A 23,511-nucleotide genomic window follows, 5' to 3' on the forward strand; every position below is an offset into this window, starting at 1 on the left:
GGAAGGTCTGCCCCGTCTATCGGATTCTGGGGCCCGTCTGGGCTGGGGAAGCAAGAGTCACCCTCCACTCCTATCTGCAGTGGAAGCTTAGTAGCCCTGACAGTCAGCTGTTCTGCCCCTTGGACCCTGGCTCGCTTTTCTGTTAAGAACCCAAGAAAAGCAACTTTGGTGCAGCGCTGGTCTCTGAGGCGCACGGAGGTGGGGCGTACGGGAGGAGAAGGTGCTTTGGAGAGAGCTTGAGGGCGCCTAGGGTCGCCGGGAGCCGAAGTTTACCCCTCTCTGAGGTCCCCCTCGCTCTCCTGGGGATCCGGGGCGCCTCCCACAAGGACAGGAGGTAGCCGGGTTCGGGGCTGGCCCCACGCGAAGCTGGGCGGGCAGCTTTTCCGTCAATCAGCCTGACTTCACTGCGCGCCCCGGCCCCTTGGCGTTACCCTCGAACCGCCTCCTGGTGTCTCTGCTTCGCTGCGATTGCAGCGTGTGGGCTAGGGCGGGAGGGAGAGAGGTAGGGGAGGGAAGGAGGAAGGCAGGGAAGGAGCCGCCGCTGAGTGAACAAACGCGCTGAGGAGAAGCAGCCGGGTCACCGCAGGCTGGGGCGTCTTCGGCTCCTCGTCTCCTCCTTCTCTTCCTCCCCACGCCGCGCCCCCCGCCTTCTCCTCCCTCCGCCCCGCGCCCCGGGGGACTGCAGCTGCGGGCGGCTCCAGCTGCCCCAGATGTGGGCTGGGCGGCTCGCGGGCAACTTTAGCGCGGCTCCGCGTGCGGAGCTCGGGCTGCGGTTCGGCTGCCATGGATCTGCCAGCGGGAGCCGCTCGCCTCCTGCTCTGCTGGGCGCTGCTGCTGCTGCCGCCACTGCCCACGGGCGCCCTGAGCCGCTCTGGCCCCCGAGGTAGGTCCCACTCCAGCCCGGACTCCAAACCCCCTGCCCCGCGCCGGAGGGACTTGGGCTAACTCCGCTCGCCCAGGGTGTGAGTTGGCCAACTTTGGGGCCAGGGCGCGCCCAGTGTCGGAGCCCTGGAGAAGTCGCGGGTTGGGGGGACGTGGCGCCCCCAGTCTTCAGTGCCCCGGAGAGTAGAACCTGAGAAGCCCGAGGCAGGGACCACAGAACCGGCTTCTGCCCGCTCCTACCCCCGCCCAACGCCCTTGTTGGGGACCTCAAGAGGAGGGGCAATGAGGATGGGGAAAATGCAATTCGCTCCCTCCTCAGCTGGAGCCCCTCGACCGCAAACTCTGATCCAAGCATCAAGTTTCACTTAGTGCCTGTCCCTGGAAGGGCTAAACCCAGCTGCAAGTAAGGGGCACTAAAGTAGAGGAGAGGTCTTATCCCTCAAAGGGTTAAAGAACACCACCACCAGGTCCCTCTCTGGAGGATCTCATGGGGCTGCCCTAGTTGGCCAATGACACTCCCCTTCCCAACTGCCCAGGGCGCCTGCTGTGCGTGGGAATCTCCAGCAGGAACCTCCCTGTGATTGGACCGTGCGTTTCCCAGGGAGAAATTGGGGAAGCCTAGCCGGGCTGAGTCCAGATAGAGCATTTTAAGTTGATGACCTGCTGATGTTATGGGTTTCCCCTCGTGTGGCCTCTGAAGGTTCCCCCCTCTCTCTAGTGCACTGTGGGCACTGGGGTTCATAGCATTCAGACTCTTCCATGGGCTTATGCATCCTAGCCCAGTGAGATGACCAATGGCTAGCCTTGGTGGGATGTCTGTGGGCTAAATGATGTTCACGAAGGTGGTTGAGGATGGGAAGTATTCATGTTGCCTTCTATTTCTGGCCTTGATCCTTTTCTCCAACTGGTGACAGCCTAGGCTGTTAACTGTCCCCTGGTCTTTGATATTGCCAACTTCTACATCTAAGCTTATAGTTAAGAGAGTAGCAACATGATCCAGAGAAAAGATTCTGGTCTTGGATATTCGGAGACCTGGGATCAAATCCTAGTCCTGCAGCTATATGTGACCTTGGACAAATCACTTCTCTTCTCTGGGCCTCAGTTTCCCCATCTGTAAAATGAAAGGGTTGGAAAAGATGACCTTAGGTTGATGGAGAATTGAGTTTAAATTTACATATCCTCTTCTTACCCCTTCCATTTTCAGGTCCACTTTTGGGAAACATAGAGGAGTATAGACTTGTTATCCCAACCAGCACAGATGCAGAGGGCAAGTTCTTATCACATTTGGTGTCTGGAGCTGGTAAAGGCCGATTCCGAAGGGATGTTGGGGACTTGCCCAGGGAGGATGCCAACGAACAGATATTTTACAATGTCACTGTGTTTGGAAGAGACTTCCACTTCAGACTGCGGCGGAACTCCCGGCTTGTGGCCCCGGGTGCAACTGTTGAATGGCAGGAAGATTCCCAGGAGACTCGAGTAGAGCCACTCTTGGGGAACTGTCTCTATGTGGGCGGCATCACTGGTCTGCCCAATGCTTCCGTCGCTATCAGTAACTGTGATGGGCTGGTGAGTCTCTTTCTCTTGTACAGTGCATGCACTAAGAATCACAAATTCAATCCTTTCCCAGTAATGCAGCTGGAATGGTCGGGAGCAAGGTTGCAACTGGGTTCATTTGTTGTAGGTACGTGGATAGAGGAGGGTGACCAGGACTAGAATTAGTTAGAAGAAGTGGAGTTATCTACGCTAGAGACTTAAAAGGTCTAGATGGATGTTGACAAATACTTGAAGGACCATCATGGTTCAGTGGGGATGCCTAGAAAGTTTCAGGGGAGCCAATTTGGGTTTAACTTAAGGCAGGCCTTTCTAACAATCAAGGCTGCTTTGTTAGAAGGTGAATTCGTGATGGTGAGAAGTATTCAGGTGGGGACTGGATGCCCCCTTCCCCCACCTTGTCAAGGATGAAACAGAAGGGAATTCCTTGAATTGGGTGGGAGGCTAAGTGTAGATCACCTTCAAGCTCAGATTCTACGATTCTGTGATTATAACAACTAGCATTTATACAATAATTTGAGATTTGTAACACGTTTTATGCATATTACCTCATTTGATAGGGCTGGTCCCTCTAGAGCCTAGGTGTAGCTAGTGGTTATTTCCACAGAGCTTCCTTAGGCTCAGCGAGCCCTTCCCTCCCTCCACTTCACCCTTTCTCTCTCTGTGGTTTGGTATATTTCTCAGGATTGCTGTGGTTACAGCCCCGCAAAGGGCAGGGACATAGCTTTTTTGTGTCTTACCTCCCCCCACTCAAAACCCCTATCCCCAAACCCCTCAGTGCCTAATATACAGTGCTGGCTTAGTAGATGCTTAAAGCTTTTTGGTCTGGTTATTTTCATTATCTTGTTGTGATGGGGAGGTAAGGGGAGGGAGGAAGTTAGCTTCCCAGGACTTGCTTTATAAACTGGTAACTGGACAGCATTCACAGTGCAGAAATTCCTGGTTATTCCCTAGCTCTTGAGTCTCAGATGGTACAGACTCAGTATTGCAGAGTCAAACTGTCAGACACTTGTTGGCATGCTATGCTCTGGCTTTTATACCCCGGGGTCTGGAAATGCAGTTTGCTTTTATCTTTTTTTTTGGCAGGGATTAGGAATAGGGATGGGAGTATGTGCAAATACAGAAATTTACACATTCCTGTCCCCAATATTCCTGTCCCCAGATTCCCTCCACCCCTAGATTGCAAAGCTGTAGCCCCAAGGTTTAGTTTCTACAAATATTCAGTTTCCAGTACTCATGGTTAAACATGAGGAGATGCTGCAGCCAGGACAGACCGACCTGGGTTTGAAAAATGAGATGAGATCAAAAGTCCCAGTGCTTGTCTAGATCCAGAGTGGGGCATTTCTCTGAGCCTAAATGATTCCTCTTCAGTGGATGGGAGAAAAAGACCTAACACTTGCTGGCCCTGCTCTGGACAGGGATGTTCTGGGTGGAGTGGCAGGCCTGAAACTGCAGATTTGGAGTTTGGAATGCGAGTCAAGTGGTCAGACTGTATCTGTTGGTGCCAGACATCTGAAGCAGGCGCACTGTGTGTTTAACACTAATTGCTACGTGGCACACACTCACTCGGTTTAGTTGAGAAAGGCGGTTTTTGTCATGAATTGCTGCTCGGCTCCTGTGATTTCTCCTTCTCCATCACAGGCTCATGTTTCCATTGGAGGTAATTGTTCCACGCTTTTCTGTGCCCTGCTGTTGAATAGAGTTGACTGGCTCTGTGAATCTTAGAAAACTCTTCTTTGGCAGGCCTAAGCAGACAAAGCATTGGGTTTAGGAGACATAAACACTTCAGGGACCTGTACTTTAATCTTTATGAAGATAGTCAAAATGAAGCTGCTTTTCAGACTTAATATTTCCAAGGACGATTCCCTTCCTCCAAGTTATCATCAATAAAAATCCTTACACATGGTATGGGCATCCCTCACTTTACAAAATAGGCCTGCTTCTGGAAAGTGAAAAGCAAGACCCAGCACTGGGATAGTGTTCAGTAACAACTTGTTGATGTGAAAAAAGGAAAAAAAACCAACCAAACAAAAAAACCCCAACTAAGTGTAAAGTTAATATTGTTTTCACATTGACTTACATAACTGCAGGAGATTTTTGTTTCTGATTGACTTCTGGTGACACACAGACTCTTTGTACCTTCACTTTTTCTATTGAGTAGAAAATTATCTGTGAACCAACAGTCAAATGCATTATGGGAATTGATGTGTGAAGATTTTTTTTAGAGGTAAGTATCTCAAAATGCGAATAGTCAGTCTCTGATTTTATTTTTAATTATCTCCCAGCTTCAAGTCCTTCCCTTCTCTGATCCATTCTCAACCTAGTTGCTAATGTCATTTTTCCTATAGGACAGGTCTAACCATGTCACTCCCTTGCTCAAAAAGCTCCAATGGCTCCCTATTGCCTCTAGAATAAAAATAAAAATTCCTCTGTCATTGAAAGCTGTTTACAATTTGGCTTCAGCTCAAACGAGCACAGTAACCTAGTTTCTGCTAAACCCGAAGATTCTAGCTACTGGGGCAAGAACTATTCAACAGAAACTGTTGCAAAAACTGGAAAATAGTCTGGCACAAACTAGGTATGGACCAACGTTTCATACCAAGATAAGTTCCCAGTAGGTCCATGATTTAGACATAAGAGTGACATCATAAGCAAATTAGAGGAGCATGAAAGAAATTACCTGTCAGATCTATGGATAGGGGAAGAGCTCATGACAAAACAAGAGATAGAGAAGTTCACAGGGGGTAAAATAGACAACTTTGATTGCATAACTGAGGTAAACAGGGTTAAGTGACTTGCCCTTTTGTACAAACAAAAACAATACAGCTAAAATTAGAAGAGCAACAGGAAATTGGGAAAAACTTTATGTAGCAAATTTCTCTGATAAAGGTCTCATTTCCAAGAAATATAGAAACCTGAGTCAAATTTATAAGAATAAATCATTTCCCAGTTGATAAGTGGTCAAAGGATATGAACAGGATGTTTTCAGAGGAAGATATTTAACCTATCAATAACCACATGAAAAATGCTCTAAATCACTAATATTAAGCAAAGTTAAATAACTCTGACGTACCAGTTCATACCTACAGATTGGGAAAAAGGAAGATGACAAGTACTGGAAGGTCTGTAGTACTTTAATGCACTGTTGGTGCAGCTGTGGACTGGTCTAACCATTCCGGAAAGTAATTTAGAGCTATGCTCAAAAGGCTTGTAGACTGTGCATACTGTTTGACCCAGTGAAACCACTACTAAGTCTATACCAAAACCAAACCAAAGACATCAGAGAATGTGAAAAGAACCCATATAGATGCAAAAATATCCATAGCAGCTCTTTTTGTGGTGGCAAAGACTTGGAAGCTGAGGGATGCCCATCAGTTGGGGAATGGGTGAACAAGTTATGAATGTGGTGCAATACTATGGTGCTGTAAGAAATGATGAAGGGGATGGTTTTAAAAAAACCTTGGAAGATTTGTATAAATTGATGCAAAGTGAAGAGAGCAGAACCAGGAGAACAATTTATAGTGTAAATATTATAAAGATAATCAAAGTAGCTAGGTGTCGCAGTAGATAGAGTGCTAGGTTTAGACTCCAAAAGATTTATCTTCTTGAGTTTAAATCTGGCCTAAGACATTTACTAGCTGTGTGACCCTGGGCAAGTCACTTAACCCTGTTTGCCTCAGTTTCCTCATCTGCAAAATGATCTAGAGAAGGAAATGGCAAACAATTCCAGTATCTTTGCCAAGAAAACCTCAGATGGGGTCACAAAGAGTCAGACACAACTGAAACGATTGAACAATAACAAATAGTTATTCTGAACAACACGATGACAATTTGGCTTCAGCTGATCTTTCAAGTTTATGACATATCCCTCCCCTTTTATGCACTCTGCATTCTGGCCAAACCAGCCTTGTTATTGATCTGCCCTACCTTCCATCTCCTATCTCCATGCTTTGCAGAGATGCTCTATAATGCAATTGTTTCTTGCTTCTGTCTCTTGGAGTCCCCTAGCTTCTTTCAGAGCTTAGCTCATATGCCACCTTCTAATGAGGTCTTTCTTGCTTTCCAGCTGCTAGAGTTGCTGCTTCATATATATATATATATATATATATATATATATATATATATATATATATATATATGTTGTTTGTTCAGTCGTTTTTCAGTTGTATCTGACTCTTCATGACTCCATTTGGTGTTTTTTTGGCAAAGATATTGGAGTGGTTTGCCATTTCCTTCTCCAGCTCATTTTACAGGTGAGGAAACTGAGGTAAACAGGGTTAAGTGACTTGCCCAGGATCACACAGCTAGTAAGTGTCTGAGGCCAGATTTGAACTCAGGAGGATGTCTTCCTGACTTCTAGCCCAGCACTCTACCTACTGTGTCACCTAGCTGTCTTATCTGGGGGCATTGAGAGGTTAAGTGACTTGTCCTCGGTCACACAGCTAGCCTGTGTTAGAAACCAACCTTAAACCCAGATTTTTCTCCACTATATTACACTGCTTTCCTCCATCTTGTAAACACTAGGCACTTAATCCATGCTTTTTGATTGATGTTTTATGAGATTGGACTCTCAATTTAGTAATAAGTATAAGCAATGATTATAGAAAGAAATTGTATGAGAGGTACCATAAGATATACTTTATTGTCAAAACAACTGATTAAAATGTACAAAGTTCACCTTTGTTCCCTTTAATTGCATTCAGAATATAAATTACTTATAACCTTCAAAATCTCATTATGGTAGATGCTGTTAATTAGATATTTGTCATAATTTAAACTGATGAGGGTTGAAATTCATATTTACACTTTCTCTCTATTTATTAAGCCATATAAGAAGTGCTTAATAAATGTTTGTTGAGTTGAAAAGTACTTAAATGACTAATTAATGTAAACATGATTGCTGAGGTAGTATTTAACCTACTTCAGGACAAGGGTTTTTAAGCACTGATCTATACATAAAGGATTGATTTAAATCACTGGTCATTTTTGTCTGTTCCTGTACTTGGCAATGCTTTGTTAGCCTGGAAGACATTATTTACAGACCTGAAAACTCAAACCAAAGAAGGCTATAGTTCTCTAAGAAGATTCTGTGATTCACACTTTGGATGAATTCAGATAGGCCTTTCCCAGTCAGGCTGAGTCAGGGAGGCCTGGCTATGTTGAAAACTGCAGTCCTTGGTACTAGTCCCATCTGCAGGATCATGTGACTCTGGGAGGAAAGGGGATGCTAGGGCAGAAAGGTGTTTGTGAATTGGGACTCATGCTGGTGCAGAGAATAGACCTTGGTTCCTTCACTTCCAATACTGAGCCTCCAGGGGAGGCTGCAGAGGGCAAAGTAGAGGCCCCAGGTCAGTGACTTTGAATGTCTGGCAGAAGCTAAAGTGAACAGTGTTTGGGGCATCTAGGGCTTGAGACTCTGGGTGTCTAGCCTAGGCTTCCCCAGGTGGTGTGCAGTGCTCAGTTCAGTGAGCCTGAGTATCCAGAGGCTGCTGCCTAGGGTAAATGGGAAGCATAGGTCAGTAATTCTGAATATATGTCTCAATTAGCAAAAGCAAACAAAATCTCACCCAATGACTGACCCTCTTAGAAACATTTTCTTTCCTGCTTCTCCTTGAAGAAAAAGAGGATTCTTGTGGCCTGATGTACCCAGTCCTTTGAGGGATAGAAGCAACATGATAAAAGGGAAAAAAAACCTGAGTTTGAAATTGGAAGAAATTTGAGTTTGAATCTTGGCTCAGATGCTTAACTAGCTGTGTGATCATGGGCAAATCACTTTGCCTTTCCCAGCCTCAGTTTCCACATCTATAAAATAGATATAACACTTATATTAACTATATTACAGGGTTATTGTGAGGGAAGGATAGGAAGAGGCACTGGATCTGTGATTTCATTGGTTCAGGGAGCTCCTAGGTGAGGAGATTCCCTCTACTAACATAGGTCAACTCCTTAAGTCCAGGGTCATAACCAGTATGTGTTAGAGGGACTTGAATCTGCATATTCCTGGCTTTGAAGAAGATTCTCTATCTACTACACCCTGCTGCCTCTCCATTAGGAGGAAAGCAATTTCTAAATTTTCAAATACTACAGAAATATGAATTGTTATACTATTCTCATTAACAGTCATTGCTATTTCTTTAAACTTTTAAACAATAATGAACCTAATTGTCTCAAAAGAAATAGATGAAACAAGGGGTAAATATTTACACAAATAGACCCTAAAAAGGCAGAATCAAAAGGATGAATGAATAATTTAAAAAGCACTTATTAAGCGCTTACTATGTACAAAGTGCTGGGCTAAGTGCTTTTGGTACAAATGGAAAGGTAAAGACAGCCCCTGCTCTCAAGGAGCTCAAACTCAAATAGAGGAGACAACTCATAGAGGAGGCTTCAGTTGCAAGTGAGATGGAAAGGTCCCATGGCCCTTAGAGTGTAATGGCAAAGCAGATGGTAATGCATCTTTAATGTCATTTCCAGCAATAAAATCATAGAATTCTCTGATGCTGAACCATTTGACAGTGACAAGGACTTTACTGGCAAGAGCTTTCTTTTCTGGGTCTTCAGTAGTTACAGATGAAGTATCTGAAGTAGTTTTCCAGCTGCATCTCCATAAGGACTGCTTTCTAGGCTGATGGCTTTGGGGGCTGGGCTTGAAAAGAGACCAGTCATCTGTGGGGTGCTGTCACTCCAAGGGCTTTTGGGTTTACCTGCCCAACTGCTAGTCAGCAATTGGTGTTGGTGATGATGAGGAAAGTAGTAATTGCTCTTCTCGGTGAGGGCTGAGGGTCTGAGAGATGCTGCTATTCTCAAGGCTCTTGGGTTATCTTTATTGCGGTCCTAAAAGAAGTGGTCAGGTGGTGGTTTGACTTGCTTGGTATGTGCCACTTTCTGTCTCTTAATTAAAAATTAAATGAATAGTTTTTCTTTTGTTCTGTGTTCTCTTAAGCCTATCCAAAATTCTATCATATTTGGCTCTCATCAATGCTATTTCTAGGACAGGCTGGTTCAATCCCCCATTTCCTCTCACCTAGACTACTGTAATACCTTCTTAATTGGTTTTCCTGCCTTAAGTTTTTCTCTTCTTCTTTAAAAAAAATTCACATTAGTCATGTTGTGAAAGAAGACAGAGAGCCAAAACAAAGCAACAAACCATGGGATAAATAAAGCAAATGAAAATAGTATGCTTTGATTTGCGTTCAGACTCCATTAGTTCTTTCTCTGGAGGTGGGTAGCATTTTTCACCAAGAATCCTTTCAAATTGTCTCCCATCATTGTATTGAGGAGAATAACTAAGTCATTCACAGTTGATCGTCTTACAATGCTGCTGTTACTGGGTACAATGTTCCCTTGGTTCTGTTCACTTCACTTTGTATCAGTTCATGTAAGTCTTTCTGGGTTTTTCTGAAACTATCCTGCTTGTCATTCCTTATAGCACAATAGTACTCCATCACAATCATGTACTACAGCTTATTTAGTCTTTCTCCCATTAATGGGTACCCCCTCAATTTCCAATTTTTTGCCACCACAAGAAGAGCTGCTATAAATATTTTTGTACATGTAGATCCTTTTCCTTTTTAAAAAATCTCTTCGGGATACATACCTAGCAGTAGTATTGCTGGATCAAAGGGTATGCACAGTTTGGTAGTCCTTTGGGGATAGTTCCAGATTGCTTTTCAGAATGGTTGGATCAGTTATTAGTCACTTATCACATTCTTTCCCCACATAGCTACCACAGGTATTTTTCTGAAGTGCTAGTCCTACCATGTCACCCTCCTATTCAGTAACTCTAATGGCTCCCCAGTGCTCCTAGCATCTAGCCAAGTTAACACAGATCTAGTAAGTTCTTACTATGTATCAGGTACTCTGCTGAGTGCTGGAGATACAGAGAAAGGCAAAACCACTTTTTGTCCTTAGAGAACTTATATTCTAAAGCAGGAGACAGTATGGAAATAACTAGGTACATAACAGATTTATACCAAATAGATAATAGGTCATCAGAAAGGGGAAGACACTATAGCAGCTGAGGGGACTGGGAAAGGCCTTTTTTTTAGTAGAAGGTAGGATTTATACTGAGTCTCGAAGGAAGCCAGGTGGAAGTGAGGGGGCAGAGGATTGTAGGCATGGGGGGCAATCAGTGCAAAATGATGGAGAAGGGAGATGATGCTTTTGAGGAACACCAGGTAGGCCAGTGTAGCCAGAGAGTTGACTGCACAGAGGGGAGTAGAGACTGGAAGGGTAGGACAGGGACAGTTTATGATGAAGTTTAAATGTTCAACAGCGGAGTTTATGTTTGATCTTGGAGGTAATAAGGATACCCTGGAGCTCATTGAACAGGGATTTGGTCTATGCTTTAGAAAAATCACCTTACAGCTGAGTGGAGATGGATTGGAGTAGGGGTTGACTTGAGGCAGAAATACTAAAATACACCCTCTGTTTAGCTTTGAAAGTCCTTTATAACCTGCCCCCAACCCACATTTCCAACATTATTATATATTACCCCTCTTTTTCACCCTATAATCCAGCCAAACTGGCTTTCTTGCTGCTCTTCACATATAATACTCTATTGCCCATCTCTGTGCCTTTGTGTAGGCCAGGGGTGGGCAACCTGCAGCCTCGAGGCCATATGTGGCCTTCTAGGTCCTTGGGTGCGGCCCTTTGACTGAATCAAACTTCACAGAACAAATCCCTTTAGTAAAAGGGTTTGTTCTGTAAAACTTGGACTCAGTCAAAAGGCCGCACCCAAGGACCTAGAGGGCCACATGTGGCCTTGAGGCTGCAGGTACCCTACCTCTGGCATAGGCCGTGCCCATACCTGGAATGCATTCTTCCTTCACTTCTACCTCTTAGAATGCCTTGTTTCCTTCAAAACTCTACCCAAGAAATACCTGTGTGAAGTCTTTCCTGATCCCCCTACCTGCTAGTGCCCTCTCACAACATCTTGGGGTTTTTTGTTACCTTGCTAAAGTAAGGGGATTAGATTAGATCTCTAAGGTTATTTTCAATTCTGACAGGCTTTGGTTCTGTACCCATTTTATAGCTGAAAAAACTGAGATCCAGAGAGAAGTCCTAAGCTCATCGATTTAGAACTAGGAGGGACTTTAGAGATCATCTAGTTCAGAGGTTCCTAAATTTATTTAGCCTAGTGCCCCTTTAAAAATTATTCAGCACCCTACCCCCCAAAATCTACTTTCTTTAACCCTTTAACAGTTTTAAAAATTGCATCATTTCAAAAAATATAAACTCTTTTAGATGACATCTTAAATTTAATAATTTATTGTAAATTCATGGGTTTTTTTCTTTCATTGAATTTTGATGACACAACATAGCATCATATAACCATATAGTATTGTATTGTAAACAAGTCATTAAATGCTTGTATTCCTGCTGATGCATGCTGGACTTCCTGACAATGTGAGACACATGCTGTCTTGCCAACACTTGCTTGTTAAGACCTATCAGCAGAGTTGACCACTGGTCAGTTATAACTTGCATATTGTGTGTTTATTTGGAAAATCATGTAATCCCTATGACTTTAACTTGGTTACACAACAGATGAAACATGTATGAGTGGTTTTTCAAAATTTTCTTCTCTGCTTATCCTTCCATTGCCTCCTTATCTTCATTCAGTGGCGTCCCAGTTACACCTGAGGCTAGTACCGCCCCCCCCTGGATTGTTCTAGCACCCCCTAAGGGGCAGTATTGCCAACTTGGGTAACCTCTGATTAGTTCAACCACCTCACTTTTACAGTTGAAGAAACTGAGACACATAGAAGTGAAATGACTAGCTTAAGATCACACTGACAGTGTAAGAGGCAAGATTGAAACCCAAGTCCTCTGACCCTAACTTTGGCACTCTCTACTGCACCACATTTTTTGCCCAAGGCCACAGAACAAGTTAGTGGCAGAACTGGAATTAGACCCTGGGTTCTTTGACCCTTAGACTGGGCCCACCCCTTTTTAGCACCCCAATCTGAAGGGTCACTGATGACCATGATCAGGGGAAGACTTGCTTCATTGGTTACCCCGGGGAATCTGAATTCCAGCCAAAGACAGAACCCTCCAAGTGGCAAGAAAATGCCTGAGGTTCATTCACAGGTAAAGCTGTTGTTGTGACTGGGAATGTGTTAGTGACCTCGCCAGACAGAGCTGATGTTGCTTGGTCCAGGAAGGCCAGGCTGAAAGACACGTAGCTGGGAAATGAGTTTTTTCCATGTGGGTCTCATGGAGTGTCTGATCTAGGCCAGCATTTTCAGCCCTCCCTCCAGCAGCAGCACAGAGAACAGAGAAGCAGCGGCAAGGTCCTACTGCCCTCTCTAGGCTTTCCACTCTGAAAACAAGGGGAGATTGGATTAGATGATCTAAGAAACCCCCTTCACCTCTGTTATCCCATGTTCTAAGGTTCCTTCCAGCTTGACTGATTCTGTGTTTTGTGTTTTAAGGTCCCTTCCAACTTTGGCATTCTGTATTTATATTGATTAGAAGCATTTACTAAACACCTACTATGTGCAAGGTATTATACTAGCTTTTGGGAAGCATATTTGTTACCATCCTTGTGGCAAATGATCCTTCTGGTATTGGTGTCTTAGCTTTTAGAGAGACCCTGGCTGGCCTGGGGTAGTGATGGTAGGTAACTGTTGAAGCTCTCAGCTTTCCTCCCTGATGGTTTTTAACCTCAGGCACATTTTTAAATTTGGGGGGAACTTTGTTTTCCCATATTTACAATGAGAGCAATGATATTTCCTCATGATTTCCTTGTGGAATAGCTATGGAAAGAAGTAATTTTTAGTCATTTTTTTCAGTCATGTCCAGCTCTTTGTGCCCCTATTTAGAGTTTTCTTGGCAAGGATACTGGAGTGGTTTGCACTTCATTCTCTGGCTAATTTTACAGATTAGGAAACTGAGGAAAACAGGGTTAAGTGACCTGTCCAGGGTCACACTAGTATGTGTCTGAGGTCAGATTGGAACTCAGGAAGATGAGTTTTCCTGACTCTAGGCCTGGTACTTTATCCACTGTGCCACCTAGCTGCCCTAAGAGAGAAGTATAGCAATGCCAATGTCTCTCCTTAGTTGAAAGTTAAGTATTCTAATTCGTCTCTCTGCTGAAAGTCTCTATCTTCCACTCAGCTGTCAAAGTGATTTTCTTATAGCCCAGTTCCACCCATGTCAATCCTACGTTCAATAAACTCTAGTGGCTCCCTGTTACCTCTAGGATGAAATACCAACTCCTGTGTTTGACATTTAAAGCTCTTCCTATCCTGGCCCCAACTTACCATTCCGCCCTTATTGCACATTAATTGCCTTCACTTTATAGCCCAGGCAAACTGATCTTCTGAACTATATCTCCTACATGATATTTGATTTCCTGACTCCATGCCTTTGCATTATCTTCCTTCCCTCACCCCCAGATAACTTGCTCTTCCCTTCTACCTTTTAGAATCTCTTATTTCCTTCAAGACTCAGCTCAAGTACCATTTTCTGTATGAAGCCTTTTAAAATATTCACCCTCTATAATTGCTAGTGACTTTTTCTATCAAGAAAGACCTTGTATCCTTTATCTGCATCTCTATATACGTATGCATTGTTCCCCCTAATAATAACATGGCTGCTGCATGCTCAGAGAACAAAGCCTGGACTCCCCCATTGCTTCTTCTCTTCCTCCCTGCCAGGGATTTGGGCATCCAGAGAGACTGACTCTCTCTTTGGTCCAAGAGAATAAGGAGGAGAGATGTTCTATAGAAGAAAAAAATTATTTCTTTTCTCCCTCATACATACAAGGATGTGCCATGATTGCTGCTTGAACCCACAGAAATTACTTGCGTGTAATCCATGCCTTTTGAATGTGTGGAATGTTTCATTTTTGTCTTTGAGTTCTCAGCTCATAGCATAGTGCCTGACATATAGTAGGTGTTCAATAAATGTTTACCTGTTTGCTCAATGAATTCTGGCACTTCTTGTCATTGTTTTAGTTAATGAGGGGCCTCCTGATGCCTTGCATGTGTTTGGAATGTCCCCTGATGCAGCTTGAGGTTACCCATTCCATGGCATTCCACAATCTGAGTTTCTCTCCATCACTAGCCTTGGCTCTCACTCCTCTGCCATCTTGGGCTCTCACTTCACATGCATCATTATCTCAACATGAGCCCACAGGATGAGAAGGCAACCAGGAAGGTTTATGCAGTTGTAGGCTACATCAAGGGACTGTGACATCCATAGCTAAGGAGGAAAGGGTTCTGGTTTCTTTTGCTTTTGTCACGTTGTTTTTGGTTCTGGGTACCACATTTTAGGAAGGACTTTGACCAGATGAAGTGGGTCTGGATGAAGATAACCAAAGATGGTGAGAAGACTGGACACTACACCATTGAAATTAATTTGAAAAAACCAGGAGAAGGGAACACTTACGGGACATGATAGTTGTCTTCAGGTATCTAAGCATTTATATATAGTGCTTTAAGCTTTGCAAAGAGTTTTATAAATATCTCATTTGAGCCTTACAACAACTTTGGGAACTAGGAACTATTACTATCCCTATTTTATAGTAGGGTAAACTGAGGCCAACAGAGTTTAAGTGACTTAGGACCATTCACCTAATATGTATCTGAGGTGGCACTTGAACTCAGGTCTTCCTGACCTGAGGCCTGGCACTCTATTCATTGTGCCACCCAGCTGCCCCAAGTGGATGATCACTCAGAGATATTGCAAATGGAATTCCCATTCAGGGAGAACTTAGTCTAAATGATCAAATGAGATAATATTTGTAAAGCACTCAGCACGGTGCTTGGATCACAGTAAGCGCAATATAAATGTTGGCTATTATTTTTATGTCTGAGGTCCCTTTCAGTTCTAAATTCCTGGTTTCTGGGCTCCTCACAATTTTTCCATTTCTGTCCTGTACTCTACTTAGCTAGCTGTGGAATAAGAGAGGTGGGAGAGGCTGTGCTGAGTCATAGCTGCCGTGGTGGTCCCTCCTAGCATCTGGCACATCTCTCTTCCCCTAGTTTCTACTTGAATAAATTAAATGGCCAACACCCGATAACATGGCTGCTACATGCTCAGAGAACAAAGCCTGGCCTCCCCCATTGCCTCTTCTCTCCCTCCCTCCCAACGACCTGGGCATCCAGAGAGGCTGACTCTCTCTTTGGCTCAAGAGAATAAGGAGGAAAGATGTTCTATAGAAGAAAAAAATTATTCCTTTTCTCCCTCATACACAGAAGGAAGTGCCATGATTGCTGCTTGAACCCACAGAAATTACTTGCTTTCAGAAACACTAATTGGATTGAAACTAATTGGATGGGAGGAGTGGAGAGGAGGAGAGAGAAACTTTCCTGTTAGCTACTTGTATAGTCATGGATGAGAACCCAGCCATCCTTGGTGAGGGAGTTATAATGAGTGCGCCCTCTGATTTCTCTTGGCCCCCGAGTGGGACTGTAAGCGGGGAGGGGGGATGCGTTTGCTAGGATCAGGTTAACACAGATGTGAAGGGTCAGTACCACTTTAGCAGTGACTGCTAAGCCCACCACCATCTGTGGGATGATTCACAATATTACCTCTCCTGTCTGGCCCTAGACAATTAATTGGTAATATTTGTCCTCAGATGATTAATTGATGAGCATCGGCATTTAAAAAAGTGCATATGTCTCATGTCACAACTGAGGAATGACAGATTGGCTGATTAGTTTCGTGACTGGAGAAAGGGAAGATGAGACTATGACCCCTTTTCACGGAAGGATATGGGGAGGATTCCTATGTAAATGGGAGATTGCATTTCTGAGGCCTCTCTGGCTCTGAGAATCTCTGGCTCAGTGCTTGGTGCTAAGACTCACCTTTGACTAGGACTGCTTATATGATCCTGGTTGAGTTTCAGCACTCCAAGAGAACCCTTTTAAGGTCTTAAATTGCAGTACAGTTGCCAGTCTGCATCAGTAGAAGTTTACCCACTAGAAGCTTCCTTATACCAGTAACATCGCAAGGACCATTAGATTGTAAGCTTCTTGAGATAAGGGATGGTCTTTTGCCTCTTTGTATCCTGATGTTCAGCACAGTGCCTGGCACATAGTAGGTGCTTAATAAATTGATTTGAATAGACCCCCCCTCCCAATCAGCACTAGCATCCTGAAATCTTAGAATATCGTAGAATCAGGAACATTCCCGAAATGCTAGAATATCAGAGAGTCAGAGTCATAGAATATTAGAACTGGAAAGAGACTTTAGAGAGAATCTTGTCTAGCTTCTTCATGTTACAGAGAAGAAATGACTTACCTAAGGTCACACAGCTAGCTAATGGCAGGGCTAGGCTTAGAATACAGATTTCCTAACTTCTAGTCTAGGGCTCTTTTTACTATTCATCTTTTCTATGTTCCATAAGTCTATACTGTAATTCCAACCCTGACATATACCATGAGGGCCATTGGTGAGATGAATTTATAAAGGTCCTCCTCACTGCTGGGGGGAGGGCACTCTCTTACAAAGTCCCCATTGGTAGAATAGGTACCCTCTGAGCTATGCTGTCTAGGTATTTAGTGCTGATCTAAGACCTGATTCCAAGTATTGATTAAGAATCATTGATTGGGTAAAGTTTGGTTAGTGATGTCTGGGCCCAGAGTTATTTTTTTTTGAGTCAGAGAGGATTTCAATAATTTCGTGAGCTCCTTTCTGCTAGGGCTCCCTCTGTGACTTGAGGTAGAAGGCCTTCTATGTAAGAGTGTTACAGCCCTGAGATGTTCTTGTCTTGAGAAGAAAGACCTTCTGTGCAGAGACCTCAGAGGACATTGATAGAATGTAAGCTCCTTTTTTGTCTATATATCTCTAGGGCCTTGCACATTGCCTGGCACATAATAGCTATTTAATAAATACTTGATTGATTGATCCACGCAGTCCAACTTCTACCTGAGTAAGAATCTTTCCCAGAGCATTCATAACAGATGATTATCAGCAGATGTCTACTCGCCAGACTCTTCTACCTCCTGAGGCAACCCACGTTATTTTGTGCAGGAGAAATCTATTTCAGAGGTACCTGGGTCCTGGGGTGGGAGGCCTTGCATCTCTGTAGTGCCTTCTGGTCCTGAAGCACTTATGTTCCAAAGATGATTCTTCTATTTAAGAGTGATCAGTGTGTGAGATGGACTCTCTCAGCTTGAGGCTACAAAGCCTGCTGAAGGCTCCCACATATCCTTTCTCTCCTAGTGGATGCGGGGCACTCAAATTGGCAGGGATTTGCACTAATACTCCCTGGTGTTGGCCCTCTTGGATGTCTGTGCTCTAAGATGATTTACCGAGCTGGAGCAGCAAGCCCTCTGAGGGATAGGGGGCTTCTACGAGGCTGCAGTCAGTGGGGAGTGAGATACTGATTAGAAGAGGGACAAGACGAACTCCCCAAACTCTTGAATCTCTGAAGGGCATTAAATCCTAACCACATCAATGCCCTCCTATAGTACCAGGGCTTATATAGGATGCTATTTACTGCACATGTTTCATATTAAATGTCAGCTGTCCACCGTGCCTGCAGCGTTTCCATTAATATGGAAAAGTTATTGCAGAGGCTCGAGCACCCTGAGCAGTAAGAACTCTGAGGACTCTAGCTCTCCCATGAATTTAAATTGCATTATGTCTCTCCTACTTTCGGGGTCTTCAGAATGGGACGCGCAGCTTCAGAGTGCAACCCTACTGGAATACACAAACATCAGGCATTCTGATTGGCTGCTTTCCTGAATGCTAATTCCCTGGAAGGGCTGGGGACACAGTTAGAGACAGAGCTTTTGCTCTTTCCCAGTGGTGACACAGGGTGGTGGCTAAGGGCTCTATCTCCTGCTGGTCCAAGGTCCCTAGGAAACACTGCAGGGTTTCTACTCTTTTGGCTTCTCGGGAGAGAATTTAGTTCTTTAAGAGTGAATGTCTTTTCCTGAGGCTGGAAATGAGTACATCAGCCCCCTGTGGCTGTGGAATGGGAGAGTTTAGCGCAGGCAGTAATTGTCTGTGCTTGCCTGATGATTTGCAGCCACCTGGATATTGTATGAGATCTGCTGAAGGCAGGGGTGGGGACCTCTGGGGCAGCATTTCACCAGGGCCTATGGCATGTCCCAGAGGAAGGGCTATTGCTTTCTGGCTGCTGCAGCCTGGAGGACAAGTTCACACTGATTAGAGAAGTTAAGCAACTGTGAACAGGATCTAACCTCTTAATTCTTGTTTGGATTGTAAATTACTCCCATTAAGATCTAGTTAGACAAAAAAGAGATTTTCAAAAAATTATTTTTATTTATTATATTTTATTTCTCAAAAGGAGGAATGAAATAGTGATTCCAAATGTAACCTTCAGGCACTGTGGGATGGAGCAAACCTCGTCTCTCCGAGAGGAAAGATAAAGAAGCTTGACAGCTTTTTGACTGTGAAGGAATTTTCGGGCATAGCTAGTAAATTGACCAGCACCTGTAAAGTTCTAAAAATAAATTTCTGAAAGCAAGGTGATTCCTTCATCATGACTGGAAAAGGAGCTGGGATGGCATATAGTGAGAGCCAGGGATGACTTCTCTACTCTATTAGTATCCAAGTTATGGTAAGAAATCTAGAGGAAAGCCTTAGCATGTGAGGTGGCCCCAAAGTTGAGGGTTTATGGGAAGATGTAGACAAGAGTCCCACAATATGAAAAGATGTGGATGGGTTGCAATCTGCACTAATGGAGGGACTCCTCACATTGATGAGGTCACAGATTCACTGAGGTATCATTGTAAGGCATTCCTATATACATGAGCAAGATATCTAAAATTCCATGGGGAAATGAACACAAACCCATATTTTAAAGACTTTGAAGTTTTGACATAAAAAGGTGACAAGCTATTTCCCAGTGTATGGGAAACTCTTAAAGTAGCAGAGACACAGAATGTCAAAGGACAATGGTAACAATCTGTGATTTATTTACCCAGATATCTGCAGTTTGGGTAAACAGTAGCAAGCTTTTAACAGAGAGCCTGCTGACTCGTCCTTTTCCTATTTTCTTACAGCTTCCATCCATTGTCCTCCCTCCCTCTGTGCTCTCAGTAACCCCTTCTTTCCCTGTCTCTCTCATTTAATTGACATGGAAGCTCCGGGGACACAGTGCTATCCTTTAGAGGCTTTTACTCTTTCCCAGTGGCAGCACGGGGTGGTGGGTGAGGGCCCTCTCTCCCAGGAAACATCACTAGGTTTCCACTCCTTTGGTTTCTTACTGAAGGCTTCTTTCCCTACCTCTCTAGCTCCCTCACTGAACTGACCATAATACAAAACATAAGGATATTATTTATTGAATCGAATTTTGATTTTCCTTTTTTTAATTGACAAAGTTGCTGAGTTACTCTCTCTCACACACACATACACACACAATCTTTCTCACATGCACACACACACACATACACTCTCTCATATGCGCACACACACACACATATACTCTCTCACATGCACACACACACACACTCTCACATGCACACACACACACACTCTCTCTCACATGCACACACACACACACACACACACACACACACACGCACACTATTTGATTATAGTACTTTTCCTCCCATCAAAGTACTCTTCCAAAGCCTGACCATGGCATTGTGGAGGACTCTGCCTGTGCCCTATGGAACACATTCTCTAGCAGGTCCAGAACTGTTACTAGCAATTCCTCAAATTCGCTTTTTAAGACAAATACAATTGCTTTAGGGTGCTGGTGAGGGAGACTTCAATGAGAGTTCTTAGATCTTAGGACACAAGGCCCCATGGAGGAGATAGACTGCAGAACTGCCTTGTTGATGCCATGGTTGGGGAACAGGGTGGGGCTGTGAACAGGAAGGATTTCACCTGTCTAGGAAAGAAAGGAATTTTACTAATTATTCTTCCTAACTAGGTATTAAGCTCAGTAATTTCTATAATTGAAGGAATACAAATACTATAAGTGCCATTCAAGTGTTGGTACCCTGGAGGCAAGATCCAGCGGCCCTGCCCTTGTTACAGCTCTGCATTGGCCCCTCCAAGTTGGAAAAAGCTTCAAATACGGGCTTAGTAACAGATTGTGTATCTGAGGATCTGCCAAGCCAAGCATAGTGAAGCCTATTAGCAGGGGATGATTTTTTGGGCCATGTCAGTTCTTGAAGTTAGGTAGGTAGGTAGCATGGTGGACGGGGCATTGGACCTGAAGTCAGGAAGACCCGAGTTCGAGTCTGTCCTCAGATATTTACTAGCTGTGTCACCCTAGGCAAGTCCCTTACTTTTTATCTGCCTAAATTTCCTCTTTTGTAAGATGGGAATAATAGCATTACCTTCCTTTTAGTGTCGTTGTGAGGATCAGACGAGATAATATTTGTAAAGTTCTTTGCCAAGTTTAAGGCAATGTATAAATGCTAGCTAATATATAGATATGTGATATGTATATATAATGTGTGTATACACACATACATACATTATATATGTGTGTGTATGTGTACATACACACACACACACACACACACACACACACATATATATATATATACCTATGTATATAAGTGCAAGCTATTATTATAAATAGTATAAAGGTGTACTGGGGCTTCATTCTGTGTTGGTGGGAGAGAGAGCCCCACTAATGAACCACAGGTATTTAAGGTGATGAAATATACACATTTTAAAATTCCTTTCTTTTTTGTCCTTTGGATATTTTTTTCATTAAGTTGGTGGCCCTCAACACAAGAGGGGCTCCCCACCATTGGCCTACAGACTAGGACTGGAAAATGATTTATAATTTCTAGCAGCATTTTTTCCTAGACCTGAAAATTTCATGATCTGTGAAGCAGGGGTCTGTCTGACTGAGCTCTGCACAGGAGAGGGGAGAAAGTCTGGTGTAGAGGAAGAGAGTGTAGCTAGGGAGGGAATCAGATCAGGATCTGAAGCCCACTTCTCTTACTCATTCACTGTATGATCTTGGTCAAGTCTCAGCTTTCTGGGGTTAGGTTTCCTCCTTTGTAAAATGATGGGATTGGATGCAATGATCTCAAATGTCTCTTCTAGCTCTGATAGTGTCTTGTTCCATGTTCCGACATCTTTTGAGCTCTGCCATCCTTAGATTTTCAGTGATTCTTCCAGGGGTTCCTTCTTTTTAGGCATATGCAGAGATGCATAGAGACTGGAAGCTGAGATCTGATTGTGTGTGTCTGTGCACACATCTGGGGAGGTTGAAGCCCCTGACACTTAGGAAGCCCTGTTGAAACATTCCAGCTAGAGCTTTGGTATGTTTCAGGCTGTGGAGAGGCTGCAGGGACTTTTTCATTACAAGCAGATTTTGTGGTCGTGTGTGTGTGTGTGTGTGTGTGTGTGTGTGTGTGTGTGTGTATGATTAAGATCAGTGATGTGTTTGCGAATGTACTCCATGTCTAAATCCTGGGCAGGGGATGTTTTCCACAGACTTGGACATCTTGGCTTGGTTTGGGTGTCTCCTCTTTGCCTGTTGGATCACACCCTATATTAAGCTGTTGTTGGGTCAAGAAGAGAATTGCAGAGAGTGCATTGTTCTAGGGTTTGAATCCCATCCGGCGATTGACAGAGAACAGATGTAAACTGCACATGGGCCCAGTGGTGCAGCTTCTTTCTCAGGGACTCGGCGTCTCCATTGTAAATACTCATTTTGCAGAGATTATTACCAGCCTGTAAGAGCTGGCAAAGGGCTGCACAGTGGCATCTGGGTCCATTCTCCAAGTTCATAAGCAGACATATTTTTATAAAAATGTGGTTTTTTTCTTTTTTAGTACTGTCAGCCAAAGAAGATTCTTCTCCTTGTTTTATCTCAGAAAATATAAACAGATGCAGGCCCTCTTCTCAAACACAGAAAGAAAGAGGAGAGGTTTAGGATTAAGGAGCAATAGATAGCCACGATCAGCAGATAATTTACTTGGCCTTTAAACTTGGGATGCTATTGGGCAGCCCTTTCTCTCCTGCCTTCTCGTCCCCACCACCACCACCTGCCTAGGATCCTTGGGTGGATGGTGATGATAATAATGATAATAAGACTGCATATTTAATCTATAGAACTTTAAGATTTGGGCATCTAGGTGGCACAGTGGAAAAAGTGCTGGGCCTGGAGTCAGGAAGACCCGAATTCAAATCTGGCCCTACATACTTACTAGCTGTGTGACCCTGGGTGAGTCACTTAATCTGATTTGCCTCAGTTTTGTCATCTGTAAAATGAGCTGGAGAAGAGAATGACAAACTATTCCATTTTCTCTGCCAAGAAAACCTCAAATAGGGTCACAAAGAGTCAGACACTAGTGAAACAACTGAACGATAACAACACTTTCAGATTTACAAAATGCTTTCCTTACAACGCCATTAAGTAACAATGATAGGGATCATGATGACCATGATAATTACTTGTAGTATAGTAGAACGCACCCTGGAGTGAGCTTTGGGAGGCCTGGGTCCTAGTGCTGGCTGACTGTGGGAAGGCTACGTCACCTCTTTGGACCTGTGGGGGTTGACTGAATAATCTTCAAGGTCCCTTCCAGCTCTGATATTCTCAAGTCCTTGCTTTGTATGATGTGTGTGTGGGATGGCCTGCTTTGCAAACTTCTCTCATCTTATCAGGAGAATCCTTGTAACTAGGACTGGAGCGTGGGTTCAGATGCCATGAGGGGCTGTAGGGCCCGTTCCATTATGGCAGATTCTGTTGTCCTGGGGAAGACTTGTGTGCTTCTATGGAGATCATAGTATAGTAAGGGAATGGGACAGCTACATAATTAACTAGGATATAAAGCAGTATGGGAAAAACACATTTGGAGATGTGTTCCAAAGGACTGGAGAAGCATTGAGAATGATCACATCTACCTGAGGGAGATAAGGGAAGACTTCTTGGGAGGAGAGGCATTTGTGCTAAGCCTTGGATGATATTTGGGTTTCAGTTGTTGGAAATGACAGGGAAGGGCATCCCAGGCACTGAGGATTATGAGTATAGGCACAAGGGAGGCATAGCATGGGGCATACTCAGATGTCAAGGTATATGACTGGCTCATAGGATAGGTCAAGGTAGGTAGGGCTAGAAAGATAGGCTGGAGCCAAAGCACAGATTGCCTTGAATGCCGTTTTGGGAGTTTGGCC

General features: G+C 43.9%; 1 protein-coding gene across 1 annotated transcript in view; it reads left to right on the forward strand.

The window, feature by feature from the left end:
- The first annotated feature begins 456 nt into the window (after positions 1–456).
- ADAMTS2 (ADAM metallopeptidase with thrombospondin type 1 motif 2) overlaps positions 457–23,511 on the forward strand; it is a 472,420-nt gene continuing 449,365 nt past the window's right edge. The window contains exons 1-2 of the mRNA XM_036749669.1: positions 457–883; positions 2,087–2,448. Coding sequence (XP_036605564.1) covers positions 784–883; positions 2,087–2,448 — 462 coding nt within the window. The 5' untranslated portion in view covers positions 457–783. The remainder of the gene's footprint in view (positions 884–2,086; positions 2,449–23,511) is intronic.

This window comes from Trichosurus vulpecula, chromosome 3 (assembly GCF_011100635.1).
Source record: "Trichosurus vulpecula isolate mTriVul1 chromosome 3, mTriVul1.pri, whole genome shotgun sequence".
In the NCBI taxonomy this organism is placed as follows: domain Eukaryota; kingdom Metazoa; phylum Chordata; class Mammalia; order Diprotodontia; family Phalangeridae; genus Trichosurus; species Trichosurus vulpecula.